Source organism: Mustela lutreola, chromosome 5, assembly GCF_030435805.1.
Source record: "Mustela lutreola isolate mMusLut2 chromosome 5, mMusLut2.pri, whole genome shotgun sequence".
Taxonomy (NCBI): domain Eukaryota; kingdom Metazoa; phylum Chordata; class Mammalia; order Carnivora; family Mustelidae; genus Mustela; species Mustela lutreola.
The window spans coordinates 77,341,858-77,362,057 of record NC_081294.1 but is presented as its reverse complement, the minus strand read 5'-3'; the positions used below and the strand labels follow the sequence as shown (position 1 = coordinate 77,362,057).

The following is a 20,200-nucleotide window of genomic DNA, read 5'->3' as shown; positions in this document are numbered from 1 at the left end:
AAGAAGAGCAAAAAGAGTACACTAAATCCAAGCAAGCAGAATGAAGGAAATAATATAGAGTGGAAATAAATGAAATAGAGGTTAGAAAAACAAGACAGAATCAACAAAAGCAAAAATTGGCTTTTTGAAAATGTCGACAAAATTAACAAACCTTTAACTAGGCTAACCAAGAAAGAGAGAACACTCAAATAACTAAAATCAGGAATAAAAGAGGGACATCACTACCAATCTTACGATGATAATAAAGATTTTAAAAGGATACTATGAACAATTGTACACCAACAAATTAGATAACCTAGATGAAACAGACAGATTTGTAGAAAGGTACAAACTAGGAAATCATATGGACCTACCACAAATACAGAGATTGAATTCATAATAAAAAAAATTTCACCCTGTGACCCAGCAATTGCACTACTAGGTATTTACCCAGAGGATACAAACGTAGTGATCTGAAGGGGCACGTGCACCCTAATGTTTATAGCAGCAATGTCCACAATAACAAAACTATGGAAAGAGTGCAGATGTTCATTGATAGATGAACAGATAAAGATGATGTGATCGTAATACCTACAAACGATGGAATATAACTCAGACATTAAAAAAGTGATATCTTGCCATTTACAATGATGTGGATGGAACTAGAGGGTATTATGCTAAGCAAAGTAAGTCAGAGAAAGACAATTATCATACGATTTCACTCATATGTGGAATTAAGAAACAAAACAGAGGGTCATAGGGGAAGGGAGGGAAAAATAAAATAAGACAAAATCAGAGAGGGAGACAAACCATAAAAGACTTTTAACTGTAGGAAGCAAACTGAGGGTTACTGGAGGAGTGGGGTGGGCATTAAGGAGGGTACATTAGCACCACGCTCTAACCAACTGAGCTAACCGGCCAGCTGCAGGAGGGTACATGATGTAATGAGTACTGGGTGTTATATACAAATGGTAAGTCATTGACCTCTACCTCTGAAACTAGTAATACACTGTATGTTACTTAATTAAATTTAAATAAAATAAAAATTCTATTTTTTTAATAAAATAAAATTTTAAAAAAATTTTTCATAAAGAAAAACCTAGGCCCAGGAACCTTCACTGGTAAATTCTACCAAACATTTGAAGAATTAACTAATCCTTCATAAACTCTTACAAAACATGCAAGAGAGGGGAGCACTTCCCAACTCATTCTATGGGGCCAACATTACCCTGTGACTAAAACCAGACAAAAACATAAGAAAACTAAACTATCAATCAATATCCCTTATGGATATAGATTCTAGCAACATGTAAAAACATATAAAAAGGATTCTATACCTTGGAGCTCCTGGATGGCTCAGTTGGTTAAGCATCTGAGTCTTGGTTTCCGCTCAGGTCATGAACTTGGGTCTGTGAGATGGGTCCCTGCATCAGGCTCTGTGCTCACTGGGGAGTCTGCTCCTCTCCCTCTCCCTCTGTCACAACCCCCCAATTATGTACCCTCTTTCTCTTTCTCTCTCTCTCAAATAAAAAAAAAAAATAAATAAATCTTTTTTAAAAAAATCATATACCAAGTGGTATTTATCCCAGGAATGCAAGGTTGTTTAACACATGAAAATTAATCAATGGGATACACCATATTAATAGAATAAAGGACAAGACCACATGATCATTTAAATAGGTGCAGAAAAAGCATTTGACAAAACCCAACACTTTCATGATAACAATACTCAACAGAATAGGAATAGAAGAGAACCTCAACTGATAAAGGCTATCTATTTAAAAGCCCTCAGCTAACGTCGTCATACTTAATGGTGAACAACTGGATGCTTTCCAAGATCAAGAAAAAGACAAGTATTTTCACTCTAGCCACTTTTATTTACCATTGTACTACAGGTTCAAGCCAGGGCATTTAGGCAAGAAAAAGAAATACAGAAGTCATCCAGATTGGGGGCACCTGAGTGAGTCAGTCAGTTGAGCTTCAGACTCTTGGTTTCAGCTCAGGTTGTGATCTCAGGGTCTTGAGATTAGCTCCACGTTCTGGCTCTGCACTCAGCAGGGAGTCTGCCTGAGATTCTCTCCCTCTCTTTCTGTCCCTCCCCATGCTTGTGTGTGTGCACATGCTCTCTCTGTCTCTAAAATAAGTAAATACTTTAAAAAAAAGAGGAAAAAATTTTAAAGAAGTCATCCAGATTGGAAAGAAGTAAAACAGTATTCATAGATGATATGATATAATATAAAAAATCCTAAAGAATAGAGATGCCTGGATGGCTCATTTGGTTAAGTGTCTGCCTTCTGCTTGGGTTGTTATCCTCCAGTCCTGGGATCAAGCCCCAGGACAGGCTCCCTGCTCAGCAGGAAGTCTTCTTCTCCGTCTGTCTGCCGCTCCCCCCGGACTTGTACCCTCTCTTTCTCAAATAAATAAATAAAATCTTTATTTAAAAAAAAAAAAGAAAATTATAAGGAAGACATCCACACTGTTAGAATTAATAAATGAGGGGCACCTGGTGGCTCAGTTGGTTGGGCATCTGCCTTCAGCTCAGGTCATGATCCCAGGGTCTGGAATCAAACCCCCGCATCACGCTCTCTGCTCAGCAGCGGGTCTGCTTCTCCCTCAGCCTATTGCCACTTGTGCTCATTCTCTCTCTCTCTCTCAAATGAATAAATAAAATCTTAAACAACAAAAAAAAAAGAACTGATAAATGACCTCAACAATGTTGTAAAATGTAAGATCAGTATACAAAAATCACTGTTTTTCTGTACCCTAGCAAAGAACAGTCCAAAAATGGAAACGAAAACAATTTTAATTTATAACACCATCAAAAAAGTATAAAATGCCTGAGAATACATTTATCAAGAGAAGTGTAAGATGTACACTGAAACTATAAAACTTCATTTAAGGAAATTAAAGGTCTAAATAAATGGGAAGGTTGCCTGTGTTCATGGAACTAAACATTGGAAAGGATTATTTTATTAAGGCTTAATATTGGAAATGGTGGTAATATTACTCAAATCGATCAATAGATTTCACATATCCCTACCAAATCCCTCACTGCCTTTTTTGCAGAAACTGACAAGCCGATCCTAAAATTCATATAGTAATACAAGGGACCCAGAATAGCCAGAACAGTCTTGAAAAAGAACAAAGTTGGAGGACTCACATTTCCAATTTGAAAGCTTATTACAAAGCTACCTTATGAAGACAGTGTGGACTGGTATAGGATAGACATGTAGATCAATGAAATAGACTTGAGAGTCCATAAGTAAGCCTTTATACTTATGGTCAATTGATTTTTTTTTTTTTTTAAGTTAAAGTGGGATTCAAATCCTGTTTGTTCGGGGTTTTTTTTTAAGATTTTTGTTTATTTATTTGACAGAGATCACAAGTAGGCAGAGAGGCAGGCAGAGAGAGAAGAAGAGAAGCGGGCTCCCCACTGAGCAGAGAGCCCGAAGTGGGGCTCAATCCCAGGACCCTGGGATCATGACCTGAGCTGAAGGCAGAGGCTTTAACCCACTGAGCCACTCAGGTGCCCCTCAATTGATTTTTTTTTTTAAGATTTTTTATTTATTTATTTGACAGACAGAGATCACAAGTAGGCAGAGAAGCAGGCAGAGAGAGAGGAGGAAGCAGGCTACCTGCTGAGCAGAGAGCCCAATGCGGGGCTCGATCCCAGGATCCAGGGACCATGACCTGAGCCGAAGGCAGAGGCTTTAAACCACTGAGCCACCCAGGCGCCCCTCAATTGATTTTTTTTTTTTTTAAGATTTTATTTATTGGGACGCCTGGGTGGCTCAGTTGGTTAAGCAGCTGCCTTCGGCTCAGGTCATGATCCCAGCGTCCTGGGATCGAGTCCCACATCGGGCTCCTTGCTCAGCGGGGAGCCTGCTTCTCCCTCTGCCTCTGCCTGCCTCTCTGTCTGCCTGTGCTCGATCTCTTCCCCTCTCTCTCTCTGATAAATAAATAAAATTTTTTAAAAAATTTTTAAAAAAAATTTTATTTATTTGTCAGAGAGAGAGAGGGAGAGAGAGCGAGCACAGGCAGACAGAGTGGCAGGCAGAGGCAGAGGGAGAAGCAGGCTCCCCTCCAAGCAAGGAGCCCGATGTGGGACTCGATCCCAGGACGCTGGGATCATGACCTGAGCCGAAGGCAGCTGCTTAACCAACTGAGCCACGCAGGCGTCCCTCAACTGATTTTTTTTAATGTAGGCTCCACACCCAGCGTGGAGCCCAACCTGGGGCTTGAACTCATGACCCTAAGTTCATGACCTGAGCCAAAACTAAGAGTCAGGCACTTAACAGACTGAGCCACCCATGTGTCCCAGGTGTCTGACTCTTGATCTTGGCTCAGGTCTTGATCTCAGGGTCCTGAGATCAAGCCTGGCTTTGGGCTCCACACTCAGTATGGAGTCTGTTTCTCTTTCTCTCTCTCTCTCCCCATCCCTCTCTGCTGTCCCTCCCCCACCTCAAATAAATAAAATCTAAATAAATAAATAAATAAAAAGAGTCAGATATGCACCAACCAAGTCACCCAGATACCCTCAGTCAACTGATTTTTCTTTTACAAGAGTGCCAAGGCTGGGGTGCCTACCTGGCTCAGTTGTTGGACCACGCAACTCTTTATCTCAGAGTCATGAGTTCAAGTCCTACATTGTGTGTAGTGTTTACTTTGAAAGAAAAAAATAAAAGAGTGCCAAGATGATTTAATAAGGGAAAGAATTGCCTTTTTCTTTTTTTAAAGATTTTATTTATTTATTTGACAGAGATCACAAGTAGGCAGAGAGGCAGGCAGAGAGAGAGGAAGGGAAGCAGGCTCCCTACCGAGCAGAGAGCCTGATGTGGGGCTCAATCCGGGGACCCTGGGATCATGACCTGAGCTGAAGGCAGAGGCTTTAACCCACTGAGCCACTCAGGCGCCGCCCCCTTTTTTAAAGATTTTATTTATTAAGAATTGTCTTTAATAAATGTGTTGGGACAACTGGATATCCACATGCAAAACAATGCAGTTGGACTCCTTTCTCACACAAACACAAAAGTTAACTCAAAGACCTAATGTAAGGCCTAAATGTAAGAGCTACAACTATAAAACTCTTAGAAGAAAACATAAATCTACATCTTCATGACATGACATCCAAAGTACAAATGACAAAAGAAAAAAATGGGTCAGTTGGATTTTGTGAAAATGTAAAGCTTTTGTACTCAAAAGATACCATCAAGAAAGTGAAAAATCAACCCACGGTACAGGAGAAAATGTTTTTAAATTATGTATCTGATAAGGGACTTATATCTAGAACATATAAAGTACTCTTACAACTCAACAATAAAAAGACAAATAACCCAATTGAGCAATGGGCAAAGGATCTGATAGGCATTTCTCCAAAGAATATATACAAATGACTCTTAAAAAAAAAAAAAGATCTACAAATGGCCAATAAACACATGAAAAGTTGCTCAGTATCATGAGTCATTAGGGAAATACAAACTAAAGCCACAATGAGATACCACACCACCTCACATCCACTGGGATGGCAATTAAACAAAAAAATGGACAATAGCAAGTGTTAGTAAGAATATAGAGAAATGGAACCCTTATATATTGCTTATAGGAATGGAAAACAGTGTGGCCAGTTTGGAAAATAGAAGGCCAGTTCCTCAGAAGGTTAACCATAGCACATGACATAGCAATCCACTCCCAGGTATATAACCAAGAGAACATACTTCCACACAAAGACCTGTCTATGAATGTTCGTACAGAATTATCCATAATAACTCCCAAATGGATGTCCATGAACTAGTGAATGGATAAACAAAATGCATGTCCATGAACTGATGAATGGATAAACAAAATGGGGAATATCCATACAATGAATACTTTTTGGTAATAAAAGGAATGAAGTACTGGGCACCTGGGTGGCTCAGTGGGTTAAGCCTCTGCCTTTGGCTCAGATCATGATCTCAGGGTCCTGGGATCGAGTCCCGCATCGGGTTCTCTGCTCAGCGGGGAGCCTGCTTCCCTCTCTCTCTCTCTCTGCCTGCCTCTCTGTCTGCTTGTGATCTCTCTCTGTCAAATAAATAAAATAAATAAAAATCTTTTAAAAAAAAAAGGAATGAAGTACTGATACATGCTATAACATGAATGAACCTTGAACATTATGCTAGTCAAAGAAGCCAGACACAAAAGTCACATATTCTATAATTCCTTTTATGTGAAATGTCCAGAATGGCAAATTTATAGAGACAGAAATTACATTATTGGTTGCCAGGGGTTGGAAAGTAAAATGAGGAATGACTGCCAATAAGTAGGGGTTTCTTTCTGGGGTAATGAGGATGTTCTGGAATTAGATAGTGATGATGGTGTACAAATCTGAAAATCAATGCATTGTGCATTTTAAGAGTGAACTTTGTGAATTGTAGCTCAAAAAAACTGTTACTCAACAAATAACAAATTTATACAAAAGAGAGAAAGAGGCAGAGGAGTATCTGCCATGGAAGCAGGGATTGGAAACTGGACTGAGGATCCAAAGGATACCCATGGGCAGCTCTTGGGGAAGGACCATGACTGACATTCCAGACCCTGCTTTATAGTCCAGCCTGTGTTACTGAACTCTTGAGCAAGATGCTGGGCCTCCCTCTGTCTGACTGGATTGTGTAGTTGCAAAAGATTGGAGATATTCTCTAAGTGCCTATCAGTAGAGGATAGATATAATCCATAAAATGCAATAAGTGTAATCCATAAAGCAGTGCAGCTTTTGAAAAGAATGACATAGATATGTAATAGCCAGTATTTATGGGCTGTCAAGTGCTATCAAGTACTTGATGAATACTTCATTTAAATGATAACAGCTTGTGAAATATAGTTGAAATTGTTATCCCATTTCAGAAGATAACATTAAGTCACAGAGCTAAAGTACACAGCAAGATAAGATCCCAGCCAAGGCATTTTGACCCCAGAGTTCATGCTCTAGTACAACATTTCTCAGACTGTAATTTAGGAACCCCAAAAACCTTGGGAGTCTGTGAGTTTAAAACAATTTTGATAATAGTACAAACACATTATTTGCCTTTTTCACTCTCATTCTCTCATGATTGTACAGTGGAATTTTTGAGAGGCTACCTGATAAGCAGTTATATCGTCACTCTGTTTTAAAATTTCTTGTTTTCTTTTCTAGTATGGTAAATATTGATAGATATAATTCACATGAACAAAACTCTTCTGGAGACTCAATTAATTTTTAAGAGTATAAGAAACTTATGACATCGCAAAGTCCAGAACTGCCATTCTAGTCTAAACTATTGCCCCAACTCGTCTCTGTATGTTACCGATCCATCTCTAAGAAATACTTTTGGTTTAAAAAAGGGATGGGGGCGGGGGCGCCTGGATGGCTCAGTGGGTTAAAGCCTCTGCCTCCCGCTCAGGTCATGATCCCCCACATCAGGCTCTCTGCTCAGCGGGGAGCCTGCTTCCCTTTCTCTCTCTGCCTGCCTCTCTGCCTACTTGTGATCTCTGTCAAATAAATAAATAAATAAATCTTTTTTTTTTTTTTAAAGGGATGTTCCCATAAACATAAAAATGATGATTACAATATGGGGACGCCTGGGAGGCTCATTTGGTTAAGCGGCTGCCTTCGGCTCAGGTCATGATCCCGGCATCCTGGGATTGAGTCCCACATCAGTCTCCTTGCTTGGCAGGGAGCCTGCTTCTCCCTCTGCCTCTGCCTGCCACTCTGTTTGCCTGTGCTCACTCTCGCTTCTCTCTCTCTGACAAATAAATAAATAAAATCTTAAAAAAAAAAGATGATTACAATATGTTTATATTTAGGCAAAAAAGAAAAGGGAGAGGTGTCTATACATACACACAGGATTCATAGAAAACTTCTCACATGGTTGTCCTTAGGATGGGAGATTGGTGAGCAGGGAATAGGGAAGCAGGAAGTTTTTTCACTGTATATAGTTTAGTACTGTTGGATATTTTTCTTCTACTGCATGTGTATATTATTGACTTTTTTTTTTTAAGATTTTATTTATTTATTTGACAGACAGAGTTCACAAGTAGGCAAAGAGGCAGGCAGAGAGCAGGAAGAAGCAGGCTCCCTGCTGAGCAGAGAGCCCGATGTGGGGCTGGATCTGTCAGATCTGAGATCTGTCAGATCTGAGATCATGACCTGAGCCAAAGGCAGAGGCTTAACCCACTGAGCCACCCAGGCGCCCTATATTAACTTTTTATAACAAAGTTTTGAGGGACACCTGGGTGGCTCAGTGGGTTAAAGCCTCTGCCGTCAGCTCAGGTCATGATCCTGGGCTCCTGGGATAGAGCCCCACATCGGGCTCTCTGTTCCGTGGGGAGCCTGCTTCCTCCGCCCCCCCCTCTGCCAGATAAAGGAATAAAAAAATCCTTAACAAAAATTTAAAAAAAACATACACACACAAAGTTTTGATAGGTAGCTATAAGGAAAATGAGAGAGAAATCACTAGGGTGAGTAGGTATTTCTTCTGACCTTGCCGTCCTGTGGTTGAACGCTCAGGGGCTTAGCCTGCACCTTCATGTAAGGATCTACCCACTTGCAGGGATACAAGAAGAATAAAATATCAGATGTAAAAAATACTTTGATTTTAAAGTTTTTACATCATTTTTTTCGGATTTACCCCAAACCACTTCCCCACCCCCCAGTAAAAATACTTTGAAAGGCATTAAGCTCTTGGTGTGAGGAGGACCTTGTTAATCAATTTGAAAGTGTTATGAATGTGTTCACCACTTTTCTTTTAGGTTTGCTTTGGAGCTAACAGATTGGAGGACCAGATGTAAATGTAAAATGTAAACGTACTATTTTATAGTTAATTGTACAAAAGGGGTCTTCATAGACATACATGTTTCTGATGTGTGTTTTTAGGATCAAGAAATGCAGAAATTACTATGAAATTCTGGGAGTTTCTCGAAATGCCAGTGATGAAGAGCTTAAGAAAGCTTACCGAAAACTCGCCCTGAAATTTCACCCTGATAAGAATTGTGCTCCTGGAGCGACTGATGCTTTCAAAGGTCTGATCATGAATTCCTATTTAATTCTGCCACAAGATGTTTCACCCTACCCTGTCATTATTTTATAAGGCCACAAGCAGGGCCTTTTTTTCCTTCATACCTCTTAAATAGTGATTATCAGCATAGCTCCCTCCTGTCTTCATTCACTTACTTTAATTTCTTTTGGGAAAAAAAAATATTTATCTGTAATGGCACCTTTTTAGATCTGAGACATAAATAAAAATCTTACTTAAGACCTTCACCCCCAGTGAAGCTGTTGATTCAGGCAAGAATTATCAATGGATGCTAAAACTGCCAGGTGACAGCTTTTTGTTGAATAGAATGTTACATGATGTCAGAGCATCATTCCCCAGAATACCTACTGATTACAAAGGAGAAAATTTGCTTTATAATGGAGATATCTAGCTGTCATCACTTTAACCCAGTGATCCAGCTTATCATCACCAATACTGGACCCGCCTCACATTATATGATATGGCACCTGTGTGGTATTCTTTCCAGAATGTTCCACCTGAACCTAATAGTGAGGAAACCATCAAAATATGGGACATTCTACAAGGAACACTGTCCTGCTCTCCAAAATAGTCAATATAATGAAAAGTAGAAAAGGTGGGGAGACTGTTTTAGAGGACAAGAAACTAAAGGAGTATAAGAGCAAATACAATGTATGAACTTTGGATGAATTGCATGGATTGATATTAATTTTGTGAGCTATGATAATGGTATTGTGATCATGTAGAAGACTCTTCTAGGAGGTAGTGGCTGAAATATTGAGGGATGCCAGTATACCTGCAGCCTACTTTCAGATGGTTCAGCAAAAGAAATCTGTACATACTACATGTACATATGTATTTATGTAGGTATGGAGTAATGAGGGAAGCAATGTGGCAAAATACTAACAGTTAATGAACCAAATAGAGGGTATACATGTGTTTATTTACTGTTTTTTCAACTTTTCTGTAGATTTAGAATTTTTCTAAAGAAAAAGTTAAAAAATTATAGCTCTGAGAAATTTAAAAGTCAACATTTACCTCAAAGGACAGTCTCCCTTTGTTGGGGTGCCATTGTGAATCTTGTTCTCCACACAGTTTCTACAAAGAAACAACTAGATAACCCCCATTCTCTTTACACATTCACATAAAGTATCTCACAGACTAATGCCATTTATATGAGAAATTGGCCAGATTTCAAGGGATATGATATTGAAGCAACTATTTAGCCTTTTTTATTTGTTTTTCTCTATTTAGCTGTTTTATTGCTGTAAACATCTAATATAATTTCCTCGCTAGAAGAATCATAAATGCTCTTCCTAACTGTGTTTCTCATAGTGTTGGCTGAATTAGAGGTAGGGGATGGGGATGTTTTAACGGTTTTTTTCAATAAAATAATAAAATAAAAAATAAAAAATAAAGATTTTTTTTCAAGGTTTCTTTGATTACTGGCAGTGATTGTATGTTTAAATTAATTTTAATTCGACGGTGTTTGCATATTTGTGCATAGAGAGGAGAGGTGATGGTAAGCATGTGTAATCTTTCCAGTCTTTGTCTGTCACTGAGGCATTGGAGATAGGTTTCCTAATTTCTAAAGCCTGCTTCTAAAGTAGGCTGAAACGTGACTCTGATTAGTGAGGACTTTGCTTTTAGCCAAGCAATTGATTTTACTGATTATTTTATTTAGGAGATTGTTTCTGACTTGAAGTTAGAATACCATTGCTTATGTATGAACTGTTTCCAACCATAAAGTAATTCCTCTCAAGGAAAATATGGACAAATTTTCGATGAATAAAAGCAGTAGTTCTTAGTTTGTCTTGAGTCTCATATTGTTTCTGGCTTATCAAACTAGATCATGGAAAATGTCAAGGATGAGAACTCTGGTGAATTTTCTAGGCCCAAACACCTTTCCTTAGCTCCCCCCAACATCATGCAGCAGCCTACAACTCTGGGCTCTTCATTGCTGCTTCCTGTGTTACCCCTCAGCTACACCAAAGACTGTACTCAGGTACTTTTTGGTTTTGGTTGCAGCAATAGGAAATGCCTTTGCAGTCCTGAGCAATCCTGACAAGCGACTACGCTATGATGAATATGGAGACGAACAGGTGACTTTTACTGCCCCTCGAGGCAGACCTTATAATTATTACAGGGACTTTGAAGCTGACATCACTCCAGAAGAGCTATTCAATGTCTTCTTTGGAGGACATTTTCCTACAGGTGAGTATTTCAAAATTATAGCTGGAAAATTTCTCTCTCTCTCTCTTTCTGTATCTCAGCTAACTCCTCTTCGAGGATCTGAATAGAGGGACCATGGTATAGTGGAAACAGCAAGAATTTGGAATCAGATAAGCTAGGGTTTGAGGCAAGTCTCCAGCCAACTGTGCATAACTTTAACCAGATCCCTTGGTCTCTCTGATTCTGTTTCCTCACCTGAGAAATGGTGCTGATAACATACACCTCACAGGGCTGCTGTGAGGATTAAATATTTTTAAGTGCTTAAAAATAAGTAGGTAGATGCCTTTTATCATTATTGCAAAATAGCAGCTATATAAAGATAAAAGTTAGAAAAATACCCTGAGGGACTTGGCCGTTGGAATAATTAAATACCCAGGAAGTAAACTGAATTTTATGAATTGCTGTTAAAGATACTAGTGTTGGGGTGCCAGTCAGTTGGGCATCCAACTCCTGATCTCAGTTCAGGTCTTGATCTCAGGGTTCTGAATTTGGGCCCCATGTTGGACTCCATGATGGGTGTGGAGCTTATTTATAAATAAATAAATAACCTACTTATTTATAAACAAACAAAGCTACTAATAACATAATCTGATATTGGACAAGGAAGCAGACAAGAGCATGTCAGACAGGATTCATGGCCCAAATGCTCTTTCTTTACTAGCCTTTTAGGGTTCTCTCACTCACTAGTCACAAAGGACTATTTAAATAAAAGCAGGAGAGCACGCACGTTCCATTTGCACCTGGTTCACTTGGCTTACCTACTGTTGTATTTTTCTACCGAATAAAATGGGACAATACTCTGCCATCAAAGAACCTAGCTGGGAACAAGGACCTTGGGAAAAGCAAGGTAGGAATGTTTGCCATATCCTATACTAGGTTTTTCTCTCCTTCCCAGGAAACATTCATATGTTTTCAAATGTGACAGATGATAGCCACTATTACCGCCGGCGTCACCGACATGAGCGGATGCAGACACGGAAGGAAGAAGAAGAAGAGAAGCCTCAGGTACCGAGAGAGGACAGCCAAACTGCTGCTCATCCACACTTGTACTGAGCTGACTTTTACAGTGTCTGTGATCAGGTTTTGGAAGTTCAACTTATGTTATTAAAACATGTTATAGGAAAACAGAGGCAGTGGCGGGAAGGGGTGGGTCGTTGGTCCAAATGGGCCAGGATGGTACCTCCTTCCCCACTCGTTCTTTGGTGGCTGTCCTAGGAAATCAGTTCCCCATGGGGCTGTCTTGATCAAGGTTTTCTTCACTGCAGAAAATAGGAGTCCCCTTCAGAATATTCAGAACTAAAGGGAGTTGAAAGTAAGGGACCTAGGGAGTCTTCTGAAGCTCAAGGGTGGGAAGCACAGGACAGATGGGAACCAGGAACCAAGTACAGACAGGCACCCGTGCAGCTATCTGTCCATGACTCTTTGTGGTCAGATTATGTCCACCTTTCCCACCTTTCTCTGCATCTGCTTTATTCTCTTTAAGCAACCAGCTTGTTCTGCTTTTGCCTACAAATAACCAGTCCACACTGCCCAAGAGTACATGTCCTTTATTCAGGTGACTTCGCAGCAGTGCACAGTAAGAGTCTCAGTTCCACGTTTCTGGGAGGGAAAAGTGATTATCCCTGCTAGCGTTAGATGTCTCCCAGTCCATTCAGCAACACAGCTGCATAATACTAACCCCACCCCGTGAAAGTCACAGTCTAGGCAGACTCACCCAGAGGTGTCTGCTTCATGGGCCTTAGAAAAGGGGACTGCATGAGAATAACTGGGTGTCAATTCAGGTTGTGGGTGGGTCTCCTTCAGTCTTCTCCACAGAGAGAACAGACTTCTCAGAAAAGCTCTGGGCTTTGTGCAGTACATTGCAGTAATTCGTATTTTCTTTGGGAAAACTATTCTTATTTTCTGTAAGCTTTACATTGATGAAGAACACTTACACCCAATATTGTTTTTCTTTTTCAGACTACATATTCTGCATTTATTCAGTTACTTCCAGTTCTTGTGATTGTGATTATATCTGTCATTACTCAGCTGCTAGCCGCTAACCCCCCTTATAGTCTATTCTATAAATCGTAAGTCAAATATTTATCAATCTTTCTTAACAATTTGGAGGGTAAAAGACTTGAATATTTCACTGGTACTGCTAACATTTCATTTCGCCTTTGTAGAAAACACTGGTTTTTTTGTTCAAAGGAACAGCTGGATAGTAATAGTGCAGAGACTGAAAAATACTGGAGGCAGTTTCTTGTGGGCTCAGGACATGGATTATTTTGTTCTACAGCGACATCATCTGATCAGCTGCAGAATAGCAGCAGCTGGTTTCTGAGAGATGAATAGACTAACTCCAGCTTCAGATTAAATCCTTATCATATCATGTTAGCTTTAGAATGAACCCTACTGAGCTTGTGGTTGGATCTCTGGACCCCTCTGGGTCGGAAACATAGTATCTGAGATCCAGTGATTATTTTCAATTTAAGTAATTGCAAGAATGGGACATTTATTCATGATGAGTCTATATAGTCAAACCATAATAGGATATTATTTTGCTTTTGCAGAAAAATGCATGAAAACTATGAGCTATGATAGGTACTTCTTTATTTCTTCAGTTAGTTATTTCAGCTAATCAGTTTTCATCTTTGAGTCCCCAGCATCAACATCAACTGGCAACATGTTAGAAAGGCATACTTGTAAGCCTCATTCCATACATATTGAATCAGAAACTCAGAGGATGAAAACTAGCAATCTGAGTTTTTTAAATTTATTTATTTATTTATTTGACACACAGAGAGAGAAATCACAAGTAGGCAGAGAGGCAGGCAGAGAGAAAAGGGGAAGCAGGCTCCCTGCTGAGCATAGAGTCCGACACAGGACTCGACCCCAGGATGCTGAGATCACGACCCAAGCCAAAGGCAGAGGCTTAACCCACTGAGCCACCTAGGCGCCCAGCAATCTGAGTTTTAATAAGCTCTCCAAATAACTCTGGTTCATTGTCTGAGGATCACTGGATTAATTTTTTTTTTTTAAGTAGGCGCCACACCCAGCTTGGAGCCCGACATGGGACTTGAACTCACCACCCTGAGATCCAGACCTGAGCTGAAATCAAGAGTCAAACACTTAACCAACTGAGCCACCCAGGCACCCCACTGAATTAATTATTTTAAGTTAGATGAGAAGAGAGTCGTTACTCATTATGGTTTAAGGGGCAAAAACCTTACAAAGTGGGGGGACCTGGCTGGCCCAGTGCATAGAGCACACAACTCTTAATCATGGGGTTGTGAATTCAAGCCCCACATTGGGTATAGAGGTTACTTAAAAATAAAATCTTGTAAAATAATTTAAAAACCTTACAAAATGTGGAACCCTGTAGACTGAAAACTATATTCTACTTCAGTATCTTCATTTTACGAAAAGGAAAACTGAGTCTCAAAGAGGAATAACTGCTGCCAGATCACCCTGGCCTGATTCCCTCTATTTCCCGACTTCCCATGTTTCTCCATTTGCTATTTCTCCCTCCTTTCTTACCCACCCAGTGGGGCGGAGAGGAACTTGCCCTGCTAACACGTTCCCAGATGGAGGTGGGAGCAGTCATGGCCTGAACCCTTAGATATCCAGGAAGATGCTTAAATACAGAAATCAAAGGAGAAAGCTGGGAAAATATTAATTCAGTCAAAATAGAATTTGTCGAGTTTGAATAAAACTAGTCTGGATTTTGCACGTTGCTACCACATTGTTTTAAGTAGAATTTGAGCTTCTTTTTGTACTTCCTTACGGTTAGTATTTAGTTAACCCAGAACTACTGATGTTTCTAAGCACCACATACTATTGGATATATTAGACCCACAAAGAGTTAGTACAGAAGCATCACTGAAATCTTTTATCTGATATTTTTGCTGTTCTCACTTAGCAGCCGTGTGTGAAGTACCTTCTCTCCTGTCCTAAAAATTGGTGCTAGGTTGGTGTACGCTATCTGGTTATTTGTGAATAGTTTACTGTAACAATCAATTCATTTGCCCGACATTTACCAATAGCCTGCTCTGTGCCAGGTACCATGCTGGGTCCTACACAGCGTACAACATATTTTAAGCATTCAGCATTCAACTTTAAGCCCAGAAACCAATATAAGAGAGGGGATTCTCGAAGAGACTAAAGTAATTACACTGAGGCTGAATTCACAACATGAATACACTCACATAATGATGACATTACAGTTACTGTTTTGCTGGGGAAATTATAAATGTTAGGTGTATTCGAAAGTGGTGCTTGCATCTGCCCTAAGAAGAGGGGATTATGGTCATGATATCTGTGCAGCTGGAGTTAAGAGTGAGATTGCCATATATAACTGGCTTACCTGAGCCTTGTCTCCTTGTCTCAGGACCTTGGGCTACACCATCTCCAGAGAAACACAGAACCTGCAGGTGCCTTATTTTGTGGACAAAAATTTTGAGAAGGCCTACAGAGGAGCATCTCTCCGTGACCTGGAGAAGACGATAGAGAAGGATTACATTGATTACGTCCAGACGAGTTGTTGGAAGGAGAAACAACAAAGTAAGATGTTGTAAAAGGGACTTTTCACTGGTTATCATGCTTCCAACCTGAGGCATGCCCAGCTTCCCAGTCCCTCCTCTCTCCTTGTTTGAGTGGCACATGTTTATGGGATCAGAGGGCCCACTGGGGGGACAGAGGCCCATTTGGGACACCACCAAAAAAGTGAAATTCATTGAGAGGACACATTTGGCCAGAATTTGGAAACCTTAGGAACTTAGGCAGGCAGCACTAGTTGCCTCTCTGTCTGTCTGTCTACTTCTCTCTGCTCACCTGCCCCACCCTCCTCTCTGCCAACTGCCTTCCTTTGCTTCCTCAAGCTTTCCTCCTTCACAACCTGGTTTTGCCCTGGTTGGTTTTGGTTGCTACCCTCCTTGTCACTCTCCCAGCTTCCACAGGCCCACTAGTTACTGGCCTCTTCCTACATCACAAGCTTCCAGTGCTAGCTGGATTGGTCCAATTTCCTAATCCTACATTCCCTACAAGAAAATCTGATGGATCCAGCCTAATTGTTTGAGCCAGACCAAAAGTCGGCTGTAGCCAGCTGGGGCCACCTAAATCAAAAGTGACCCTACCTGGGTCTGCCCCTTCAGTAAGTGTGGGTTTGAGCAGGCCTTCCATTCTGCTCCTTCTCTGAAAACAATGGGGGTGTCAGTGTCCACCAGTTAATTTAGGGAGTGCTGGTAGCAAGGGTAGCCATGCCTCTCAGCCAACAGGTTCATTTTTCATCCCATTTGAATTCCACACATATACACATGTATGTACACCTGTGCAGGCAGTGGGGGGGGGGACATATACACACACCCTTAATAACTGTATCATATAAAATGTGGCTTTACTTTTTAAAAAGCAAGTGTACTCATTTTTTAAATGGTATAACTGGATATTATTAAACGTCTAACAGTGCCTGATAAAATTAGCTCTTTAGTCACAGTGCCACTAAGCCCTCACTGACCCATCATGCAGCCCAGCTCCACCCCCAAGTTAATCTGGCCTTCCTAGGTGTTCTTAAAATGCTTTGTCCATGCTGCTAGCACAGTACTACTCTCAGTGTTAGCGTTCTGTAGGTACGTGTCAGTCTCCCTGCTGGACTGCGGGCCCTCTGACAATAAGAGCCACATGTCTTACCAATCTCGTGTCCCAGGCCTCTGGCACCATGCTTGCTTCAGAACAGGTGCTCAACAAATGTCCTTGGAAGAGAGGATTCTCAGGCCTGGAAAATAATGAAAATGTTTGCAGATTAAGAATCACAGAGCAGGGTTAGTATCCTTACCCTAGCCCTTAGGTACCTGGTCTCTGCCCTCTACTCCTCTAGAGAAGAGCCCACCTCCACTCTCAGGTGCATTAGGAGCTTGATAGGCAATGGTTCTGAGACATAAGGGGAAATTAAGCTGGAGAAAGTTGCTTTTTAAAATTTATTGAAAAATAAATACTGAAAAAAACAAGGAGGTCAGGAAGTACCCTACCTCATGTTAAACTAGTTGCAAGTTTTAAAAATCAGAAAAGAATTTTGGAGCAAGAAAGCTTTGGACAGAAAGGCATCTGATACATGGATCTAAATCAGGTAAAGGCCACAATGTGTGTCCTAAAAGTCCCCATTGTATTCACCCCTGGGAGGGTTTTGAATTTGTTGCTTTCTGTAAGAACTGGATGAAAATCTGCATTTCACATTCTTCAAACACACACCCACCCACATACACTCCCCAGCTGGAACTATGCACAGAGCTCATGGTAAGGATTACATCTAAAATGGCTTTTAGGCTTCTTCTCCCCATCTGCCCGAGGCCTAGTTTCAGGACATTGGTACCCTCTAGATATAAATAAAAATCCAGTGGATAAGCATGATGCATGTACCCACAAGTTCCAAAGAGGGGGTTATCAGCACACACCCCTTAAAAATCTATTTCTGGCATTTAAGGACGGTGGCTGTCCAGACTCTCTGCACGACCCAAATGCCATTTGAGAATGAGCAGCATCTGCCCTCCCGATCCAGCAGCAAGTGTAGCCAACAAGGTTAAATTTAGCACTTGGAGGTTGTAAAAATAAACCCACTTGAGAACGAAGTTCATTCTTGGCAAAATACCTAATGGGAACTGTTTTTAGCAAAGTTAGCCATTGTCTTTTTTCATCTTTTGTTCATTTCTCTTCTCTGTTTTCTCTTAGAATATTTAATCTGAGTGAACTTCTGTGAGTAATTCTCTACTCTGAACACTGATGGCCCTGTTTACTCCTCCACAGCTGCATCTAATCAACCCAATGCCAGGGGAAGTGGCCATTGCCACCAGGCTGGGATGGACAAAAGTAACAGGCAAGATCTGCCTCCCAGCCTGGCAGAGCTGAGCTGAGACCCTGGCCCTGCCTGGCCAAGGAGCACTTCTTTCTGTGACCCAGAGCAGGGCAGCACCGTGGGTAGAAGCTCAGGCTTTGCAATGGGGATAAAATGCTCTTCCTCCTAGAGACGCTGTCCGGGTTATAGAAGTTGATATGGGTATAATGCTTAGCCTGATGTCTGGCGCATATTAAGCTCCCAGTTCCTGGTGGAGTCCATGCCTTGCATGGTCTTGCGAGAGTGGATGCAGTACTGTCCCAGGGAGCTGGATCCTGAGGGTTGGCTGGGATCCGTGTGACCTTCTAGACCACAGGAGTGCAGAGGATTCTTTGGAGGGGCTCTGGGACTTGCAGCAATTTGCCTGAGTCCGTTTTCCTGGAAGGCTCACTGCTCTGTCCATCTATCACACAGGAGTTCGGGGCAAGGGACATTTGTTAAGGAAGAAACGCTGTTCTCTTGATGCCCCTTCCAAGAATTTTTTTTTTTTAGAAGTCACTGAGTATGAACAGTCAAAATATGCCAAAAGTAATGTATTGAGTTGACCCTTTTACTCATGGAAGGGCAAAAGCATTCGCTGGCTATTTGGAGAGAAGTTTCTCCAAGCATGGTGGTGGGAAGTTGGGATGTGGTTCCTTGAAACACTGACGTTGTTGCAAAGTCATTGATCTGGAACAGGGGTCTCAAGCAGTGGAGTACTGAAACCTGGTTTTAATGAACTTTATGAAAAGCTGTGTGATATTTTGAGAAAACCATCCATCTAAGTGCAGTTACCCTTCACCAGCTTGTTAGAATGGACTCCAATGTAGAAAATAGTAAGAATCACTAACCCTTAATTCTTTCTAGAATGAGATGTCAGGCAGTGAGGCACTGAGATAAGCTCAGCAAACAAAAGACCTAAGGAAATCACTGAAGGAAAAGTTAAGCCACAGAATCTGTTCCATATGCTGGCATACCAATGACTCCAGAGGACCAAAGGCGTAGAGGCCTGAACAGGTTTCCCACATGCCAGAGAAGCCAGGGAAATGGAGTTGGTGAGGTGGGCAGGCCCGGGGCGGGGGGCGGGGGGGCTTTCATTTGGGCGTGGCACATGGGGCTCCTGGAAGCCCTATCGCCCACAACCATGAGGGCGCCAAGGCACGCCCTGGCTGGCAGGCACTGCAGGCAACTGCACCAGCGGCTAAAAGCACATTGTTCAGGGGCCCCGGGGACAGGCCGCCTGCCAAGCCACTAGGGCCCCGGGCTCAGAGCCTCCATTGTAGAGGGAGGGTTTTCGTGCATGGCCGCCCCTCACCCTGGAGTCTTGCACTTAATCTGCACTTCGGGCCTTCCTTGGTGTAAATAGAATCATTGTGAGCAGAAATGCCAGTGTTTTGTGTTGATAGAAACTTACTCAGAAACCAATGCCCGTTGTTCCCCCTGGCAAAGTATTAATTCCTGTTTCCAGTCAGTTTGCTGATTAATCAGACAGGTGCCTCTCGTTCCAGCAAGAAAAACAAAATCTGTTGGCAGGATGATTAAGAATGGATAGACATATTTCAAAATGATTAAAATAGCATTTTCACAAGTATGGTCCTTTAAACACCGAGTAGCTGCCTGCTGTCGGAGGCTTTCAAAAGCCACACAGCCCATCCAAGCGTGCCATCCTGTTAATACACAACACGTCTCTGGGGGAGGGGGGCGCTTTTCAGGCTTTCCTTCCTAAGAATGTCTCTGAAACCTGACAAAAGAATGAAAAATAGAGGCCGCCAAACTGCCGTTGCGTTGGGAAAGAACGGAGATTATATTCTGGTTAAAAATAGAATGACCTTCTCCACCATGAAGAGAAAATGAAATTCATTTAGTCAAGGAGACAAAGGTCACCGGATCCAGATGATTTCACTTTTAAAAGAGCCCAGCTGCCTTTGGCCTTTGAGTTAGGGACCCCACATGTGGTGAGGGAATGAAGAAAGCTGCCAGCAGCCTGGCTTTTTATAGAAGGCATACCCACCGGAGGGAGGCTCTGTGTCAGTTAGCATGTCTGAGTTATGATCCAGCCATGCAGGGGACAGAATGGAGCAGCTGTCTTTGTTTCAGATGACAGGAACAGGCGATTGGACTC

General features: G+C 41.5%; 1 protein-coding gene across 4 annotated transcripts in view; it reads left to right on the top strand.

Moving 5' to 3' along the window:
* DNAJC18 (DnaJ heat shock protein family (Hsp40) member C18) overlaps nucleotides 1-20,200 on the top strand; it is a 31,847-nt gene that overhangs the window by 5,984 nt on the left and 5,663 nt on the right. For all 4 annotated transcript variants that reach the window (XR_009353926.1, XM_059174734.1, XM_059174733.1 and 1 more), the window contains 5 exons: nucleotides 8,864-9,009; nucleotides 11,031-11,216; nucleotides 12,130-12,239; nucleotides 13,194-13,303; nucleotides 15,604-15,776. Coding sequence is in view for 3 of the 4 variants with exons in the window: in XM_059174734.1 (XP_059030717.1) it covers nucleotides 8,864-9,009; nucleotides 11,031-11,216; nucleotides 12,130-12,239; nucleotides 13,194-13,303; nucleotides 15,604-15,776 (725 nt within the window). In the remaining variant the exon portion in view is untranslated. The remainder of the gene's footprint in view (nucleotides 1-8,863; nucleotides 9,010-11,030; nucleotides 11,217-12,129; nucleotides 12,240-13,193; nucleotides 13,304-15,603; nucleotides 15,777-20,200) is intronic.